The 20,777-nt window shown below is 41.8% G+C and overlaps 1 protein-coding gene across 1 annotated transcript in view; it reads right to left on the bottom strand.

Annotated features, from left to right (window-relative positions):
- LOC124309267 (serine-rich adhesin for platelets-like) overlaps positions 1–20,777 on the bottom strand; it is a 40,709-nt gene that overhangs the window by 12,765 nt on the left and 7,167 nt on the right. The window contains exons 3-6 of the mRNA XM_046772732.1: positions 19,235–19,753; positions 16,958–18,351; positions 16,601–16,725; positions 1,334–1,423 (exon numbers count right to left, since the gene is read on the bottom strand). Of these exons, the coding sequence (XP_046628688.1) occupies positions 1,334–1,423; positions 16,601–16,725; positions 16,958–18,351; positions 19,235–19,753 (2,128 nt within the window). The remainder of the gene's footprint in view (positions 1–1,333; positions 1,424–16,600; positions 16,726–16,957; positions 18,352–19,234; positions 19,754–20,777) is intronic.

Below are 20,777 nucleotides of genomic sequence, written 5' to 3'. Positions count from 1 at the left end.
CACCGTGTACGTGTTCGTGTGGACGAATGCGAACACCGAACGACGCGTTGCGAATCGCTTCGTGACTTTGACCGAAAAACGGCTACTCGACATACTTAGGAAGAACAACGCCGGGACGTAACAAGCAAGTTTTAAGGGGTAACAGAAAATTCGTTTGTGTCGACAGTATTTTAGGATCATAAAAACAATGTCCGGTTGGTCTTGTAGCGACTTTTTGTTTTTTCATTTATTTTTTTTTTCTTCCAAAGGTTCACAATTACATTCTTCGTTGAAACTTTTTTTGTTTTTATCAACGACTTGCTGCTTATTTTTTGGTCAAACATCGATTCATTTTTTCAAAACTGCACCATTTCTACAAAATTTGAGAAAAAAAAAAAAAAACAACAAAAACTCCCACGTGATTTCATAGGCAACAGAATATAGATTATAAAATTTGGTTGGTTCTTTATTATTCCAGGTCTTATACTTTTCGGGAAATCCGTCCTCCCGTGAAGGAGTTTTAAAAAAAGGTCGATTTCAAAGATTGGCTACGTCACCGCCATTTCGTATCAAATATTGTAATAAAAATATGTTTTTTTTTTTTCACACTTCAATATGCGTTAAATAAACTCTGTGAAAAAACATCCCATTACTTTTTCCATACTCCCGAAAGAGATCGTCAAAGTTGGGCTGAATTTTGTTACCCGGAGATTTTTCGGATCGCTGATCACGAATCTGAAGTCCGGATTAATAAATGAACTGTGATAAGGCTTGTGAATTCCTGACGTCAAATCAGTTTTGCACAAATATCACCGAATCGCACTCTTTGGGATGAAAAAAAAGACCGTAATACGAATACGTTAATCACGACGCACGGATGCAAGAAAATCAGGTGAGATAGGAATCTACCCGTGTAGAGGCGTTATATATTCTTAGGAGCAGGAGTCATAACATCGGGCGAGGATCGGCGTTGTTACAAACACCTACGTACATACATAAATACATAAAAAAATATATATATATGTATACACCGAGCCGTGAGAATGCGGAAACATTGTGTGTCTCCACGTGAATTCGCACTCTATTATACCCAACGCACATGCCTGTAAGAGATGTATGTAAGGACGTTGTAATACGTGGTACGGATGTCGAATTACTTACTTGAGCGAAGTGCACGCTGCACACAGTCTTGTGGTAGTGAACAACGCACATGATACAAATATATAACACGCGTAGGCGTCGGGAACGAGTCGCGGTTATTATTGCGAAAGGTCGGAAGAGACGAGATTTCTTATCGCATCGAGAAATTTGAAAGACAACGTTAACCTAACGAAAATAAAAACGCTTGACTCACCTTTACCCGATTTCGAAAACTCCTTCTCCCGCACCTCGCCCGTATTGGGACTTATCGCGTCTCGCCTCAGACAGTCAACTTCGTCTTCATCTGGAACAAAGTGTTTTCGTTAGTTGCTGTACGCACCTCGTCACAGTTTCTGAACAAGTACAGGTATATTATACGTGCGTATTCACGGCCTGTTTCTATAATGTACCTGTCAATCCGACATCGACGAGAAATTATTTTCGCGGTAGTTGATAATCATGCTACGACCTATGACGACTATTCAATTAACAGAGAAACAATACGCGCGTCCTTATGTGGTTATACGCTGGCATATTATGGTGTACGTATACCGTGAGTGCGCGTGCCGGAACGTCGATAACGAGATGAGAGTGTAAACGACGAACTTGCGCAAGTTCGTAAATAAATAAGCCGGCATTTATACGCTTGTATGTATTCGTCTCATGTGTGCGTGTGTGTGTGTGTGTGTGTGGGTGCGTAATAGTTGGTCGAGTGGACACAGCTGCGCGCTACTCGGTTTGACACTAGTTAACCCTTGCTTATTAAACACCAGATATTTATTACAGTAGGTGGTTATGTACCGCAACAAATGCGCGATTCCCGAGGATATTGTTGCACGTATGGTATACGGAAAGTTGAATGTGAGAGGTAGAAAGAAAAAAAAAACAAACAAACAAACGAGTAGTGGATAAAAATAAGATAATAAAAAATTATACTTTATACTCGTCGACTTGGTATACTTTTATTTTTTATTCTTACCCTCTCCTCTAATTGCGATTATTAAACAACAAGAATTAGTCGCCAGTGTATTAATTATGTTCGTACGATGAAGAAAAAATTATTCGACGAAATGACTACGTAAGCACAATTGTATGTATACATATATACATATACACGTGTACTCTGAGTGTACGCTACAACTTTTAACACGGTTCAACAGCCTAATTCGCATGATTCTGAAAATACAAACGGTCGCGAAAAACGAAAGAGAGACGGAAGTGATTCTCCAAAGCGTTGTAATTATAATCTTGTAACTCGAGGGTCGAAGGGTTATTTTTAATTGGCAAGACGATAAAATATAAGCAAGAGAATATTAAAGTCCAGAAGATAAAAAAAGAAGAGAATATAGCTAACGAAAGAAGTTTTATATATATATATTTTTTTTCTTTCATCTACCTCTCAACTTTTCGCAAATTGGCATAATATACGTCCGCCCGACGAACCCGGGGTAAACCGGGTCACAAGAAACACACGCGGGAATTAAAGTAACGAGAAAAGGAGGAAGAAAAAAAGAAAAAATTAGAACGAAAGAAGAGAGCGTGAGCGAACGATGTATAAAATTTATACACATGTTTATACTTAATTCGAAACGTGTGTATTGTATCAATTAAATACGTAAGCGTGTACATCCGTATGCTTACCCTTATTCTCCGCGGCTAATTACAATATAAATATCGATTTTAATCTGTATAACTCAACAACTATGCACGTATATCGAATGTATTCTACGTAAAATAATGATTATTCGCACTATACCGTTAATTAACGCAACGCCCTTGCGGCACGTCCGTGTCGCACGTATTATTATCGCCACCGTGTAATTAACAATACATGTACGTGTAAAAGAGATCGTCGATCGTTCGGTGAGGATTCTGCGATTTGAAACACATGACGCATGCGGTAGAATCGGTATAACGTTCAGATATTCCGTAAAACAATATTAATTATATACCTACTCTATTCCATATTGCAGATAAATACGCGCAAGTTTAAACATTGCGCATCGAAATATAGATCGTACGAGATTTGCAATTCCTCACTGTTGTATTGGGTGCACAAATTTCATCACACGTGCATACAAGTTTAGATTTTGTTTTTAATAATACGCGCAGCTGCTTCTCTGCTGTAATTTACTAAAAAATAATTCACGTTTATTACACGCGAGGAAATGTTCTATTAAATTGAAAAATGAAAAATGTGATAAACGAGTGAAGGATGGAAGTGCGTAGGTATTACAAACTCGCGACGGTTTACACCGCAAGGCAGGCAGTGACTTCGGTGTCCCTTAGCGATAGGGTGCAGCATAGAGACTACGGAGAGCGGGCAGAACCAAGTGCGAGAAAGCTATATTTACGAGAGCCCGATGCACCGCGGTGAGTCGGAGTTAGTTGGTCGGCAAGAAGACGGGCGATGCGATGCAGCTCAGCGTCCGAGGAAGGGACCGGGCGGATAGTAAGTGAGTAAAAGTCGAGTTAAGGTGGGAGGCGTAGGACACGCATACACCTCGCTGTGCCCTTAGTATAGGGATATGCCCAGGGATAAACAGGCGGCGTGCACGCTCACGAAATAAGAAGAAGAAGAAGAAGAGGAGGAATAATAATAATTATAAAAACAACAATAATAATAATGATGATAACAACGATGATGATAACAACAACAACAAGAAGACGAAGAAGCGGGGAGAAAACGGAGCAACGGAAATATATAAGAAGGCCTGGGTAACGCGGGAGAAAGAGAGAGAGAGTGGGAGAAGGAGGAAGCTGCAGCTTGGACCCGGGAGGCTGCAGGGGCGAGAGGAGAGGAGAGCGGATGGCCTTGAGCAGGTCATCACCTCGGGCCGAGAGGATGCTGGTCTCGCTGGACCAACTTAATACTTCTTCGCTTCTTTGGCTCGCTTTACTTCGCGGGGTCTGCCGGACTGCCTCCTCCTCGGCTTCGTCTTCTTATGCGCTTCTTCCGTTACTGCACCTTTGCTCTTGTTCTCCAACATCCCCACTCGTGGATTCTCCGCGATTGATTGCCCGCTGGCATTGCACTCTCTCTCTCTCTCTTTCTTTCTTCCATTAGTCGTAAGACCTTTTAACGCATGTTCATCGAGTGTCACCGATTTCGATTTCAATCAGCCCTGATGATGGTAGAGGCACAATATAATTTTCACTTGCAACGCGCTAAATGGTGCAGAAGTCATCGAGTTTGCGTTACACCGATGGTGAACTGGCTAAATGGAACGGGTGACCACCGGTGGATGATGGAAGCGGAGTCGAGGGTATATTTACATCCGGAAATCGCCGAATAACTTGCATACATATCCTTATATACCTGAAAGATTGTAAAAGCGTGCGGTTGTGTGCGGATGCATAGACGGTCTGTATCGTCTTGAACCATCTTAATTATACACATCGTTCAGGTAGCGAAGAGCGAAAGGATGGGCGTGTGGGTGAGGGGCACGAGTTTTAAATGCAGGCACACACGCGAGTTTCTTCCGAGGTCGATATACCTGCCCCTCACCTCTCTCGTACGTGCATTCGGGATACCTACACAACCCCAACGGCATACCGCGTGTGTGTCTCTGTGTATGAATGGATGGACGAGTGGGTGGGTGTAACATCGGGCTACGGAATACTCGCATAATCTTGTACCAGAATTATGGTTGGTGGTGTGTGCGTGCCGGTATACGGTATAAATACGGGCCTCTCGAAATTGACTGGATTCATTTCTAATAATAGCACGTCGCGTTACCACCGGCATGATATTGGTAAGCAGTTATACGCACACCTACTGACATTGTAACGAAATTGGCACGCGGGTGGATATGGAAGTGAAACTTTGCTTCTTGGTACAGTGCCCCATTTTCTTACTTTGCATCACTAAAGTGTACTTCTTCTCCTTCTTCATCTTCTTGTAACCGGTGATCCCATCAGGCGCATGGATTCGCTGATCATAGTTACGTGTACTTTAATATCGAGTATTTTTAACCGTGCAATCTATTGCGGGGCAAAATTTTTGCTTCGATAATCACGTTGAGTAACGTGAGGATGAATTAACGTCGGAGTTGCGAAAATTAAGTCGTTCTTGTATCGCCGACGAGTTGGATACAATGGGTACTTAACTATACGTACATGCATCAGCTGCCGAGCAGTAATCTCGTGGGATTTCAACACCTGGATCATTGAATAGATCGTCAAACTGTCGGGCAATGGCAATAGAAAATCAATTAAAACTACAGCGTGACCGGCGAATTGTCTGTTTAAAAATTATTATAGACTCTGAAAAAATGTTCCCACAGTTGGAACGATCCTTGGAAAAGGGAATTAGGACCCGAGGAGAATACAAAGGTGGGACTCGGAGGGTAGAATAAATATTTTCTTAACCCATTTAGCGGAACAATTTTGAAGACACTTATACCCACGACGAAAATCGCGATAGTGTGCGGATGTTTTTAAGGGAACGAGATTCACGGGACAACTGTGCGTGTATGTAGACGATCCCAAAACCGCTCGGGGATAGGAGGACAGAGTGAAAACGTAGCTAAGTGAATGGGAAAGATAAATACAATAATTACAGAAAATGAAAGGTTACCACCGAAACGGTGGAGGGCAACAAACGAACAGCTTGCTTCTCACTCCTGTGGGAGATCGGCACGAGTAGACTGTGCGTGCATCCTGAAGCCAGAATCAGAATCGAACGAAAGGCTGAGGGACGAAAGCACCGAATACGACCCACCCGAAACTGGATTAGAGGCTTTATTTGTAGGAACGGGAATCGCGATGTTCCCTGACGGTACGGAACATGTGAAAGTAAAATCAAAGGATACACTAACATTTGACGTACGGCACAGTGACGGATGATATGGATTTTTCAATGCAGGATGATCATCGTCCCGTTTCCGTGGATGCACAATTCTCACAAGGACTACGGCGTCGATTTTCCTTGACCGAGTCGAGATTTAGCGCCTACATTTGACCTAGTCAAAGTTCGTGTAAACCTACTTTGAAGGAAATTGAACCTAGAAATCCTACGTCGAACTTCCAATTCCTAAAAATTAAAGTACCAAATCGTACTTTGACGCTATCGGCAGACGATCGAAACCACTTTCACGCTATTCGATCTACAGATCCTCCGTTGGACCCATAATCAATCAAAATCGATGGACCTTTATCAGCGGGTTAGGATTTAGATCGTTGAATTTGGACTCGGGTAGAGTGTAAGACTGACCCGCGCGTGGATTTTTAGTCTACTCTTTCCTCGCCGGTCATCTCCGGGTCAGCACGTAGTCCGTATCGGGACGGTCGTCTATGGTAGTTGGCGCCTAGACGGAGGGCGGCGATAAATGGTATTGCACTTTGGTGTAGGTGGATAGGAGGGCAAGAGCGTGTCGGTTAAAGACGCACGTGCGTGTGCGGCGAAGCGGCGTGAGCAACGAGCCGATGAATGGACCAATTGTGCATTCCGTGTGTGATATTAACTCGGTATAACCGAGTGTGCAAGTTCATTTGACGATGATGCAGCGAGTGATTCGTGATGGTAGGTACGTACCCGCATAGCGTCGTCGCCGGGACTCGGAGACGCCTGTAATATTCGAGATTGACCATTGCGGTCGCGGAGAGAAACGGCGATTAATCAGCGAACATAGACTAGCTCATCGCGATGCTGGATCTTCAATGTAAACTGGTTCTCTCAAAAGGTTCCAACTGGTCCCGCGTCACGTTAACGTATAATCTGTTACCTCATCCCGTAACGTGTTTGGCCGCACGAAATTTCAGACGACTTTGTCGATTCATAGTCTACTACGGTAATCGGTAAGGTTTTCGAGCTCTTCTCATTCCCGAGTCGATGTTTAACGCCTACTTTAAAAGAGCTGCTACGTAGGGCTTGAAGATAGTAAAGTAGGTTCTATTTCAATGCGATATCGGATAATGTCAATGACGATAAAGATGTTCGAAATTTACCGATTTACCGAGTTTAGGATCGAAGTAGGGTATGTTTGGAACCTCCTTTAACCCTCCGGATGTTGGGTTAAATCTGCTTGCTTTGAAACCCTCCCTTAACGCTCAAAATCCTAACCCGCTGATAAAGGTCCATCGATTCCGATTCCTTGTGGTAAAAAAACAAAAAATACAATCAAAGCGTATGAAATCGGATTAGAACCCCAATAAATAGGAATTGGTTTACATACGCGTTTAATCGTATTTTCTATACACCCAATCAGTTAAAAGGGTTTTTGTATTCGTGAGAACGCTGAATGGATACATTTCAAATGAGATCCTTAGTTTTCAAATGTTATCGAAACTCGTCAAAACTACGTCTAAATAGCCCTAGGATTATTCATTGTCAACGCTCGAATGTCGCTGTAACAATATATCCATATACGAGGAGTTACAGATCCAACGGAGGAACTGTAGATCGAATAGCGTGAAAATGGTTTCAATCGTCCACCAAGAGCGTCAAAGCTGGCTTTGGTACTTTAATTTTTCAGAGTTGGAAGTTCGACGTATGGCTTGTCCTTAAATTCTTGTGACTCAGAAGGTCAACGTAGGATTTCTAGGTTCAGTTTCCTTCAAAGTAGGTTCATACGAACCTTGGTAGGGTCGAGTGTGGGCGCTAAATTTCCAGCTCTTCCTTCCTCCCCATTTCCCTGGTCCATTTGTCACCCTCTCGCCGAAGGGACTTGGAGTCAAGGATGGTTTCAGACTGCAGGTGCGAGTCCGATATCCCCTCCGCAATGCGGCATGCGGCATGCGGCAGCTGCTGTTGCCGCTGCTGCGCTTTCCTGTCCCGATGCACCGTGTAGTGCAGAAGCGAAATGCGATACTACTTGCAGACTTTTTTCCGCTCATTGATCGGCAAGAGCAGCTGCGGGGTTTATTGCTCTTCGGTAACGTTGCAGGCCGGCGACTTTTTTGCCACTGCAACCTTGGCGGATAAGCGTAATCCGCGAACGCGAACATAACCACTCGCGAAATGTTTAAACACACGCGAGCGAGTGAAAGTGAGGATTGTAACGATATTAAATTAGTCTTCTTTTTTTCTTTCTTTTCAACATCGACGCGATTTCGCGAAGCGATAACTCGCGCGACGCTGAATTCGGCGATAAAAAGCTGACGCTCCGAAATGATCGCGAACCGTTTGCGGAAAGGATGCAGCGATTCTTGGAAAATGAGAACCGGACCGGACGTGCCTCGAAATCGGTGGAATTCCTCGGCATGGTCGCCTTGTTCTTGGATTGTGGTTAATTTTGGAACAAGATAGTTTACGCAAACAACGAAATCGCACTCTTATACCTAACGTTAATTAGTCGAACGTATAATTAGTCTCGCTACGGACGATTAGTGAACAGATAAGAGGGTCGTTCGAATGGTCTTTTCCTTTATCCATCGCCGGTGCGTTTCGGCGTTTGCTTCTTTTGACAGCGGCAGCTGCGATTCCCGACGAATTGGGAATCAGGAACCGTCTGTATAATATTTTTAAATTTCTTCCTCGGACTTTCCCACGCTTTGAATGTTCGACGAATTTATAATCCACAACCGTGCAGGATCAAATATAATCGCGCGATTATAATTCCGTCTCCTGATCCTGCTCCCAGATCGCCTTCTTCTTCTTTCGTTGCTAATCGATTATTTATAGAAACGATTCTCATCAACCGCATGCACGTTTCAGAGAATAATTACATCTGTTATTTATCAAACTGCGAAATATCACACACTCGTAATACGATACATATATAAATATTAATATCGCAAGGCGGATTTGATATTCAATCATATAAATTAAGCCTTTCGCGACTACGCTCATAAAATAAGCCTCTAATTCGACCTTCGCCTCGCGTTGCATACCGATCCTTAAAAGCCGTGACACGGATAGGAAGACAGGAGCCAAAATCCTTGAGCCTCGGAACTCGCGTAAGCGAGAGTGACAAAAAATAAGAAGCAGAGGAAGAAAAGAAGCAAACAAGAGCAAAAAAAAAAACAATTGGTAAAATTTTAATTAAAAAAAAAAAAAAAAAGCAACAATCAACACATCTCGATTACCTTCCAAAAGCAAAAAGGCTGGAATCGGATCGTTTCTCTCCTCGAATCTGCGGATCGACGATGATTTTTTTTTTCTATTTCATTTTTTTTTTTTTTTTTTCTCCGGGATGAAAATCCAATCACGTGTTACCGATAAACGCACTTTGAAACGGTATAGGTGTATTACAGTTGCAGAACGGATCGGAGAACGAGGCGAAAGAATTTATACGGCGAACGATCCACGCGTACGAGAAAAGAGATAGAGAGAGGCCTTTTAACTTTTCAAACGACGTTTTGAGTCGAGTGTCTGAGGCGAACTGTCGATGCGGCTACAAACATCCCGGAGACTCGAGGAGAGCATTCGGTTACCGCCCTGCAGCCAATCCTCGACCACCTTTACAATCGGACGTTTCCGATATAATTCGTCCGCTGTAACTCCCGACGATTTCGGTACGAACCCAAGCTTCGCCGCGACTTTTCCAAAAATTCGATTAAAACGAAGGAAACGAAAAATGTTTTTTGTATAAAAAAAAATATATATACCGCAATTATAATCAATCAAGGTGGAGATGAATCGACGTATTACGATTGTTCGATTTTTATTTGAACTTACGTGGTGTGAAATTTACGGAATTTCGAAAAGACGTCGATGACGATACTTTCTTTTTTATCACAATCGCGTCTTTACGTATATCGCCTTACGATTGTTACACCAGCCTTTTAAACCCACGGTTGAAAATATGCGCCTTAAACGCGTTTTACTTGTTCGTATCCTCCTTCGGCAAAAACATCTATAACAATTGTTATTACGTATAACGTACGTCCAGATACGTCGTGCGCCGATCTACGTACGATTGCCGATTATTTTTACATTTGAAATTTTTCCTCTCCGACCGTAAAAAATAAAACGCAAACACCCGCGATGCTCGTCATATCGTATCCTCCGGTATTTGTACTTGAGGTGAAAAAACATGGTAACGATACGATATTTATCTACCGCAAGTGTAATATTGTATTGTACGTATCTCCTCGTCTCATCGTATAAAATTCTAAACGGTATAATTAAAAATCAATTCTTCCTAAAATTCTCTCTCTCTATCTATCTATCTCTCTATCTCTCTTTCTTTCTTTTTTCCTCTACCTCTCCGCGAAGGAAAAATAATTCTTCCAAGATGTTAGAGACACAGTGAAATAATCAATTGCCAAGAGTTCGCGTATCCCCCTCCCCCCGGGATTTAATCGACGGATCGAACGGATTTCTATGGGAAAAACGAAAAAAAAAACAATAAAAAAAAAAAAAACGAACATAAAATAGAAATAAAAATGAAAATAGAATGAAATGAAACAACGAGAGGAGGGGGCGTACAAAACGCGATCATTTCGTGTCGGTCCGCGATCGTGGAACTCTGGCAACCGGCACATTCCACGTCTCAAATCGACTGTGACCCCGTCTGACTCCGCTCTTCTGCTCTTCCATGCTTCCATGCTGCTGCCGCTGCTGTTGCCGTTGCAGGGGATCACGGCACCTGGGCAAAGAGTCGTTATACCCACCTACAACCTACGTATGCATGTGCGTATGTGTGTGCGTGTAAAGCTCTCGTCTAAGCATTGCTGCGATACCGATAACGACGGCCCGAATTTTGTTTAAATAAGAAAAAAATAAGCGTACGCGGGAAAGGTGAAACATGAAAATAAAATGACGGAAGTCGAGAGTTTACTAAACAAGAAGCGAAAAATTTAACTAAACGTAATGTTCGAGCAGGTTAGCTTTATATTTGTGTTAACGAATGTGACACAAATTTTTTGTCATTTTCAACGTTTAACGCGTAATTTTTACTCTTCTTTTCACTTAGTCATACGTTGAAAAATTGTTAAATCGAACGAAATATTTTAACTGACCTGCTGGGACATTATTGTTTTTATTTTTTATATACGTGTTGTAAGAAAATTGCGACGACGTTTCTTCTTTCGGTGATCGAGGCTCGCGCATCTCGATTTCGCATTTCGTACGACTATCGCCAGTTGTATAACGCATCGCTGCTGCAAGGAAAAAAGAAGGGTAAGAAAGACAGAAAGAAAAAAAGAAATTGATAAAAAAAAATATATATATATAATATATTTTGGGTGCGTGAAGCGGGAATCGCGGCGAGCTGTTTGTAGCGAGGAATTAGCATTAACCGCAAAAAACGAATTATATACCGCTATTCGGCATCAACATGCGACAGAGTTTCGATACCGATCGTTCAATGACACACACGTGACGTAGGCATATAAACCGCGGATCTGCTGAGACGAAGGTATCCCAAAGTTTCGCTTTATTTATTACACGCCAGTGTAACCCTTTCAGTCACACATTATTCCGCTGAGTCAAATTTTGTAACAAGATAGTATTCTGTAATTTTTGGGGTCGTTGATTACGAATCTGAAATCAGATTTTTCAAATTCTCGATGGCGAGTCCAATATGGCGGACGTAAATTTCAATTTCGATCGAATACGGTCAAAAAACTCTCCAATCAGCGGACCCAAAAACTTACAATTTGTGTAAAACATGCGTACTCGTAGAGGGATAACTTTCTCGGAAATGAATTATAATTCATGAATTATAAATCAATTTGTTTCTACCAATAATAATTAACATTGAATCGCAGCAATCACTCTCGAATATTGAAAACCTATTAGCAAACTATCAGAAATAGGAAAAAACCGCAAAGAAATATGTGTTCAAAGTTGTCTAAGTATACAAAAAATTATTATAAAATAGATGGTAATAATACTTGACACTGTGACTCGAAGGGATAATGTATGTTGTACGCGTTTACATCGTCGCTCCGCAAATATGGCCGATTTGTGTTTTTTTTCCATCATATTATATTTGCAATGTTTTTTTTTTTTTTGTCGCATCGGAATGTCTCGCAATTCTTTCCGATTTGTCTCCTCCTTTTTTCTCTGTTTATACTTTTATTGCGCAAATATTGGTCGCGTTGCGTTGTTTCGTATACCTGTGTATATATATATATATATATGAGCAATGTGACATGTGTATTTTTCCGTAAAGACAGGGAGCAGATATAATTTTTGCATTAAATAATAAAATGCAGAAGGTATACGAGATTATTTTTTTTCTCCTCATTTCCATCGCTATCGAACATGTGTGTGTGTGTGTGTGTGTGTGTGTGTGTGTGTGTGTACAATATCCTACACGTAGCGCAATGTTAAATATATTAAGAAACCTAATTGAACGAATCGCGAATCGTGGATTGCGTCTAGTTAATAAACAGACGGTTTCCTGCAGGCTGACACTTTTCATTGACTTTGATTAACTTTTGCGAGCGTGTATCAAACACACGTGAACAGTACTCGGAGTGAATAAATAATAGGAAAAAATGTGAGAAAAGAAAACAGAACAATTATAAAAACAACGAGAGAGAGAGAGAAAAAAAAATCAAATTCCTTCCACAAGCCTGCACGTGTGTATTACACGTACATAGGTATGTACAATAATCGCTCAATTGCATATCGCGTATCACCGTTAATAACAGTTGTAACACAGCATTTTATTAGCGGACTAGAGGCTTTGATTTATCGCAATTAAGAACATAAGACGCATAACGTACATAGACGTACGATACTTTGCGCAAATAACAAAGATGCCCCGGGTCTCGTTAAATTCCTAACGCTAGTCACGTGTAACGTTAAACTACATTATATTATTCTCGCATAAATTCCTCGAGAGATTGAATCGAGACGACGGTTGATTATGGAGGGGAAGAGCGAGGGGAAATTTTGAAAATAAAGCGAGCGCCAACAATTAGGAGAGCACTGCACAATTGTTCCGCATACGTGATACGTATGTGTGTATATGTATATATATATATATATATAGGTATGGTACGTTCTACGTATACATGGACGTACGCATAAAGGCGAGTTACGTCACAGGCTATACGACCGTATCTCATCCGCGATTCTTAATTTATTTGTATTATTTATTTTTTTTTTTTTCATTCTTCTTTTAATTCTTTTATTCCCCGGTACCTCGTAACATGTACCCGCGATTCGTTCTTTCAATCCTATTTGTCGTGGAATAATAATAACGCTTCGGCGAAAGAAGAGGACAAACAAAAACAAAGAGGAAGATAAGAGAGAGAGAGAGAGAGAGAGAGAGGAAATCGAGGAAGAATAATACCGAACGACACTTGCGCGTAAATTTAAACGATATGTTTCACATGGCGTAGAAATATTTCCAACATTTGGAACAAAGGCCGCTTGTAGAATAACCGAGGAGGTAAAATACGCCGCCACGCGTTTTAAGCGCGCAGCCTGGCTCACCGTTCAAGGTGTCTTCAAGGTTGTGTGCCTTTAACAATTCAGCATAGTTCGTGGAATAGGATATACGTGTAGACTCGGTCGGTTTGCCTTTGAAACGCCAACTGCAGCATTACAGGCTGCTAAGTATATTCTAAGGTGGATCGCAAGGTGTTCCGCAATCCCTAATTAACGCTTTACAAAAATCCCGCGCCAAATCTGCAGTCGATTAGTTCAAAATTATGTAAATTCGTTATAAACCCGAGTGTATTAATACAGAAGAAGGACAAGTTGCGGCACATTCGATACGACGATATTACGTTACGCATTATGCGACTGAAAAATCCGCTGTTTTCGAATTGACCAAACTTTCGAATTCATTACGTACAGCGCATCTTCACGATTTAATAATTACAAACGATGCGTTAACTTTTTAATCTGACATCTCAAGGAGCTCGATCGAAAGTCGAAACGTTACTGCTAAAATCATCGATCACTCGATATACGTTACAACGTGTAATATGAATCGCGTACAGGGTACGTATGGCTCGTTAGCGGAGTTGCGCTTGTTTTTGCCGCAATTACGAGGGGGGGAAATTGAACGCGCTCAGATAAGCGGCAAAAAGTTTTTAGAACACCGCGGGGCTTACTCGCACGTCACCCGTGTATGCGGAGTAATCAACGTTCAGGAGCGGCGCCAAATTCAAAACTCATTTTAGATCCGATCGAATCGTAAAGTATCGTATTCAATTTGCCACTTCAAATTTTCGAACTGCCGTTCGAAAACGAATCTTTCGAACTCAACAACGACTCGCAAATATCTAAAAGGAGAAAATCTGTTCGCGGCGTATTGTTTTTGAGACGTTATCTAAAAAATACTCGAGTCCGAAAAATCTGCGCGCGTATATTATTATGTCAATCGGCGCGAGACGGTCGGTAGTGAACCGATCGGTAATAAACTGGACGAATAGAGGAGAGAGAGAGAGACTCGAGTCTTAGGAGACCTTGAGCGCGGTCAGCAACAGAAAGATCCTCGGTGCAGGAGGCTGGCTGGACCGGCACCATCTTGTTGTGGCTACCATTGTAACTGGAGACCGGAGAGCAAGCCACCCACGCCTATAACGGGTGTTCAGTATGGAAATGGGGATGATTCGGAAGGCTTAACGATCTGTGGAAAACCGTTGCGAATTGCTCGGTAATCTCGTTGAACAAAAAAAAAACGAAAAACCAATTTTTTAAAAACAGTTAAAAAATAATAACGAGACAGAAAAAAAACAAGCGAACCAATTTGCTGCAGAGCAGATCGTGATAATTTCGGAATGATGACGAATTCGTCGTGGATAAACGAGTGAGAAAAATAAGAGAGAGAGAGAGAGAGAGAGAGAGAGAGAAAGAGAAATGGTAAAAATGAAATCATGGATAAAAAAAAAGGAAAAAAAAAAAAGAAAATGTCATACAGCTGAAAGAATTCCGTCTTCGGCGACAAGCACGTAAGGTCAACTAGTCCTGTTTGCGAATCAATTAATCACAACCTGCGAGGCAATGGTTCAAAGCTCGAGTAACAGAACAATAGGATCTTTTCTCTGTTTCTCGGACGGTGAACAGCCCTTCGTATAATAAGTTTGTTATATATGTACCTGGTTATACATACCCTATACATACCTGCTTGGCATAAAGCATATTAACAGTTGCGTATACGATAAGTTATATGTATGTATATGCTGTTATTACATGGTACAGTGGTTATACCTGTTATAACAATATATAGCAGGTATACATATTAAGTATGTACAGGCATACACATCGTGGTATGCGAAGAAGACATTTCTATCGCTGCTTAGTTACAAAAGACACTTTATTCTCACATGTGTATTATTATACGGGGTTGAAATGAGGTGGAAATAAAAGAAATACAGTCAACCACCCCGAGAAGAGGTAAGAAGAATAAAGGGGACAATCTAGCTGCAGTCGTAATAACTGGTGTAATATACACTTCAAAGCGTAAATGAAGTCAGGTGAAGCGAAATAAAAAATAAAACAAAAAACAAACAAAAAAAAACATTGTTATGCACTCTAAAATTCGCTCCACTCGATCATCAATAATTGTGGGATTCAATTTTTACACTTTGCTTTAACGGATTGTAAATTGATTCGTCGTGCAGTACCTATTCAAGATTGAATCTCGGATACAGACTTCATACACACACACATATATATATATATGTGTATATAAGAAACAAAAATAAAAGAAACCTGCGATTCTCAGGTCATTATATTACATAGAAGATGTGTTTTGTCTATTTTTTTTTTTTTTTTTTGCATTGTTTCTTATAGGTCGAAAAAAAGCTCCTACGCTTTCAAATTCTTTCTCATTCGTCGCTGTGTCTGAATACATTATTTCGTTAAACGTATAAAAGCGTCATCGTACAGCCATTATACGCAAAGTTTTAACGAAAACGAGCAAAAGCAATAAGACAGAAAACAGCGGAACAAAAAAAGGAGATGAAAAAAACGACTAATGCACAGCGATTTGTTGGTCCAAGGATAAAAAGGTCAACATATTCAATAAGATTGGTTCAAGAACCGGCGACTGTTGGAACCGTTCATTATATCCTGTCCGTAAGATCATAAGCAAGCTGTTAAAATTACGCGCGCAACTATAATAATAATAATAATAATAATAATACGAATTCATGAATAATACGTGATTTGCAAACAACACCCACTACATACCGCAGATTATCATAATTTATTGTAGGTATAAGGTACCTGAATTTCTAAGAGAAAGAAAAAAAAAAGAACAACAAAGAAACAAGAATCGGTTTATGCCAAAAGCGTTATCTCGACCCAGTTGCAACCCGCATATATATATATATATGTATATATATATATATATACGTATAATGATCGCAATATCGATCGAACGAAGAGGAGGTCGACTGTCCATGTCGGGCAGAACACTCAGGAACATATCCTTGACGAGAGAAGGTACGAGAGGTGCATACCGAACACGCCATATAAAGAAATGAAACGGGAGTGCAAATTGCTCGGGGTAAATACATTATATAGGTATATACGAATCTAGCTCGCGATACTCGCTGAAAAAATCAACGGTTGACTGTAAATCCTTTCGAACACTTTGAAAAATGTAAGAAATCTCTAACTCACCTTTCGCCACGGAATCGGTCTTCGGCTGCTGATCCTGCAGGACGCAATTCACCTTTCTTGAACTCTGATCGTCGCCTTTCCGCAGATGAGTCGAATCCTCTTCGCTGCACTCGAGGTTCCGGTTGCTGAGGATTCAAAAGACGGTTTACATTTAAAAATGCCGCGTCTTCTTTCTTCGAGTATAAATTAGACAAGGGCTGGGTAAAATGCATCGATGGATAGACTTGAAACGAAAAATGGCAAATGCTTTAAAAAGTATAATTAAAAATGTCATTTACATTTTAAATAATACCATCTCAAATATTACACACGACAGTGAAAGATAGGTGAGATATAAATTGGTCATCGTCCACTTACGCGTTCGTGAATTCCAACGAGTTGGTTTCCTCCTCCTCGCCTATCGTCGCCAAATTACTCTGCCAGTAGTAACTGTCGCCGTCACTATCGTCGGTCGAATCCTCGTCATCGTTGCACACCTCGGCATCCCCGAGGATGGTATCAGCGAACTCGGAGTTCCTGAGCTCGTTGCCGACCTCGTCGAGGGACCAATACGTGATCTTTTCATCCTCCTTGCGCCCGTCGACGGGTGTCTCGGTTTCCTCGTCGTCGCCCTTGTCGTCCTCCTCGGCCACGGTCACTTTCTCGCTCAGTTCCGAGTCGACGTCATCCTTCGACTTGGTACCATCAGCCATAGCCTTCGCCTTCTTCATCTCGATTATTTCCATGATCTTGTTGGTACCAGAAATCTCTAGATTCCTCTCGTTCTTCCTCCTCATCACATCTCGCGTTTCCTCCTCCTCCCCAATTCCTTCACTCGACGATCCCTCCTCCTTCTTCTCAACATCGCCGGACTCGGTAGTCCGCGACTCCTCTTCCAATTCCCCCTTGGTCTCCGGAGGTGGTTGAATATCGCGTCTCGGTGGTGGCGGGGGCGGAGGAGGTGGTCGTTTCCTCTTCGCTTTAACGTCCCTTCTGGGCATAGGTTTCGGGGGAAGAGCAGGAGCGGGTTCCTCGGAGGTGTCCCGATTAACGCTGATCCTATTCACGTGGTTGTTCCGTGCCGGAAGTGGTGGACCCTCGTCCCTGACGACCTGATCGACGTTACCATTGACGCATTCGACGACAAGGGCGTCGTCCTTGATGGGCCTGAAGTGTGTCGTCGAGTCGGCAGCGAGATCGGTATAAACGAGTCCCGGTCTCGTCTCGTGTCCGTAGCTGAGCGGCGCATCCTGGAAGCTGAGTGGCGGCTGGAGGGTGATCGTCTCCTCTATGAGGACGGTGTTTGGCGCTACGACGGCCGTCACCCTCTCGACGACGCCGTCACCCCCGTCACCGAGGGACTCGACGAAGGTAACAGCCTCCGAGTTTGCCAGCCGAGCAAGAAGGTAATCGCTACTCGGAGGATTGGAGCCGAACTCTCTTTCCAGATGATCGAACGGCGCGAGAAGACGAACCAGGTCAACGTTGTCCGCTGCCGATATCTCAACCGGAGCCTCGGTTATGTTCTGCTGCTGATTCGTCGCCGGCGGCGTGATTTCCTTTTCGACAACCTGGAGGTGCGGGTTTTGAGGGTGTTCCGAGGCCGTTGACGCCGTCGAGGTTGTCGACTTGATCGAGAAACGATCCGAGGATGAGAAACGATCGATAACCGTCGACATTGAACTCCCCGTGTCGTCCGATGTGCTGCCTTGAGTACTGCTGCAACCGTCGTGGGAACGAGCGTCCAGGTAAACCAAAGCTTCGGCGGGTTCCTGAGGGAGGAAATCGGGAGTTTAAAAACAGTATTATTTTCTATTTTCGTCCTAGAATGCACCAGATTACGGGAACAAAGTGTTGAAGGGGGGGGGGATTAAAACTTGGAAGGATCAATATCTGGTATTGCCTGTGTATGGAAATTTCCGAACATGCGAAAGTAAAACCACAAAAGACTTCGAACAATTCGTCTTTCTTTATTTTACTTTCGAATGTTTGAAATTTCGATATGTCGGCCATGCCAAATATTGAAATACAGAAATTATGACGCCATATGCAAGAAGCGAAATTTACAAATAAAAAAATCATACTATTTAAATATGATCATGTAAATGCATAAAAATTACCTAAGTATTCGATATAAACATTTCAAGTTATTTCATATATACATACTTCCTTACATTATGCTAGTTTAAAAAAAATTTTTACCCGAAAAAATCGTATTACACGCCTAAATAGGAATAGGAGGGTGGGGGGCAGAAACCATCAAAATTCGATGACGTAATTTATGGATGTCCGAATGTTAATGTGTAGTCTGTTTTTCAAAAATTTTACCTCCACCCATTAATTTTACCATCTTTCAATAAATGTATTTCGAACAAACGCATCGAATAACCAGCGATCGGTAGCGTAAATTCTACTTGATAAATAGCAATTGATAAAATGTTATGGAGGTGATAAAACGACGTGTATAAAAGAATTCCGATGCATCATTGAATCGCGTAGATGATGAATGCGCTACGAAGCAACCTCTTCTGAATACTCGATACACACAATTAGACTGTAGAAGTTGTTTTTAAGAAGACTAAAGTGAAAAAACAACTAGATGTGAAGAAAAAAAAGAAAAAGGAGGAAAATTGTAATCCCCGTTCCGCACAATACCTGAAGTCTAGACTTGTTCATATCTGGAGATTGGGTTTTAACGTTGTTCGTCGTCGTTGAATTTTTATTCGGGCTTGAATTCTTCGAGTTTGACTTTGACGAGCCGGCGGAATTGCAACTTTCGAATGAAGCCGACTTGCTGCAAGAGGATCCTTGACTCCTGACGGTGGATTGATCCTCCGTGGAATTATACGTCGACGATGACGAGGATCCGGTAGATTTCGGACTGTCCCAGGTCACCGGTTTCCGCACCGGACTCGGATTAGCGTCTCCGTCGGCGGGTCCTCGAGGCTGACGCAATTTCCTCGGCGGAACCGGAGGCGGTGCGGCCGGAAGTTCCGGCGGAACTTTGCCGATCCTTTTCTCCGGTGAAGATTTACGCTCCGCGCTAACAACCTCGGGCCTCAAAGCGCCCCTGTAACGAACCAGGAGCTTTATCACGAGCTGGGACTCCTTCAGCCTTCGTACGCAGTCCAAACGCGTCATTTCCGTCACGGGTACTCCGTCGATGCTCAGCACCTGCGGTTCAGGAAAACGCAAAGTCTGTCAGTGATCGGCTGTCCATAGTTTCTCAAATTTCTTGAAAAAAAAAAAATAAATAAATAAATGAAAAAAAAAAATGATTATTCGACAATTGCCTTGCTTTCATTTTCTCGAGAAAGTACAGATCGTTAATACCTAATTATACCCACGTTATATGGATACGAGTGTGATATATATGTAGAAAGAAAAAGTACCTCATGTAAGGAAAAAGAGAACAAAAAAAAAAAATCAAAAAAACTAACAAAATAAAATTCCAATTACGCAGCTGTATTGTATTACCGTTTAGCAATTTTCTCTTCCTCGGGATACGATCGTTTGTATATATCCTACATTTTATCTATGTGCTCCTCCGGCCGCCATAGCAATGTACATACTTATTACAGAACCTGTATTTATAATCGAATGTTTCATTTCTAAAACATAATTGAAACTTCAAACGGATGCATTTTTATTATTAGGGAAGAGATCGTCAAGGTATATAATTACGTTTACCGAAGTCCGATGTCCGTTATATCGACCACGGTAATTATAGAAATCAAAAACACATCGTCTGGCGGTTTATAAATAGAAGCGATTAGAAATGAAAAAAAGAAAAAACCGTAGATTAAAGGAAAAAATCTAGACCGTCGAGAAAAAAAGGATTGGAAAAAAAAACGTATGTGCGTGTTTTTCGCTTCTCCACTTTTTATCTATCTTTATTTCGATCCCCATACATCTGTCTATCCATTCATCTCCCTCGAAAAGAAAAAGTATAATATAGAATAAAATGAAGAGAACTGTAAAAGGAAGAAAAATAAAGAAGTAAACGATCGCCGCGGTAAATCGTCGGCTAGTCTTATTCGATCTGGAATTCCATGGGCCACATACCGCGAGAGATAACCACGCCGGATATAGACGAAGGTATTATAGCTAGGTATGTAGGCAGTACCTACCTACCTACCTACCTACATACCGTGCATCGTGAAAGCTATATTATACCCATACACCCGTATAAAATTGC

Source organism: Neodiprion virginianus, chromosome 7 (genome assembly GCF_021901495.1).
Source record: "Neodiprion virginianus isolate iyNeoVirg1 chromosome 7, iyNeoVirg1.1, whole genome shotgun sequence".
NCBI classification, from domain to species: Eukaryota; Metazoa; Arthropoda; class Insecta; order Hymenoptera; family Diprionidae; genus Neodiprion; species Neodiprion virginianus.
The sequence above is the reverse complement of the archived record's forward strand: the minus strand, read 5'-3'. Positions and strand labels throughout refer to the sequence as shown.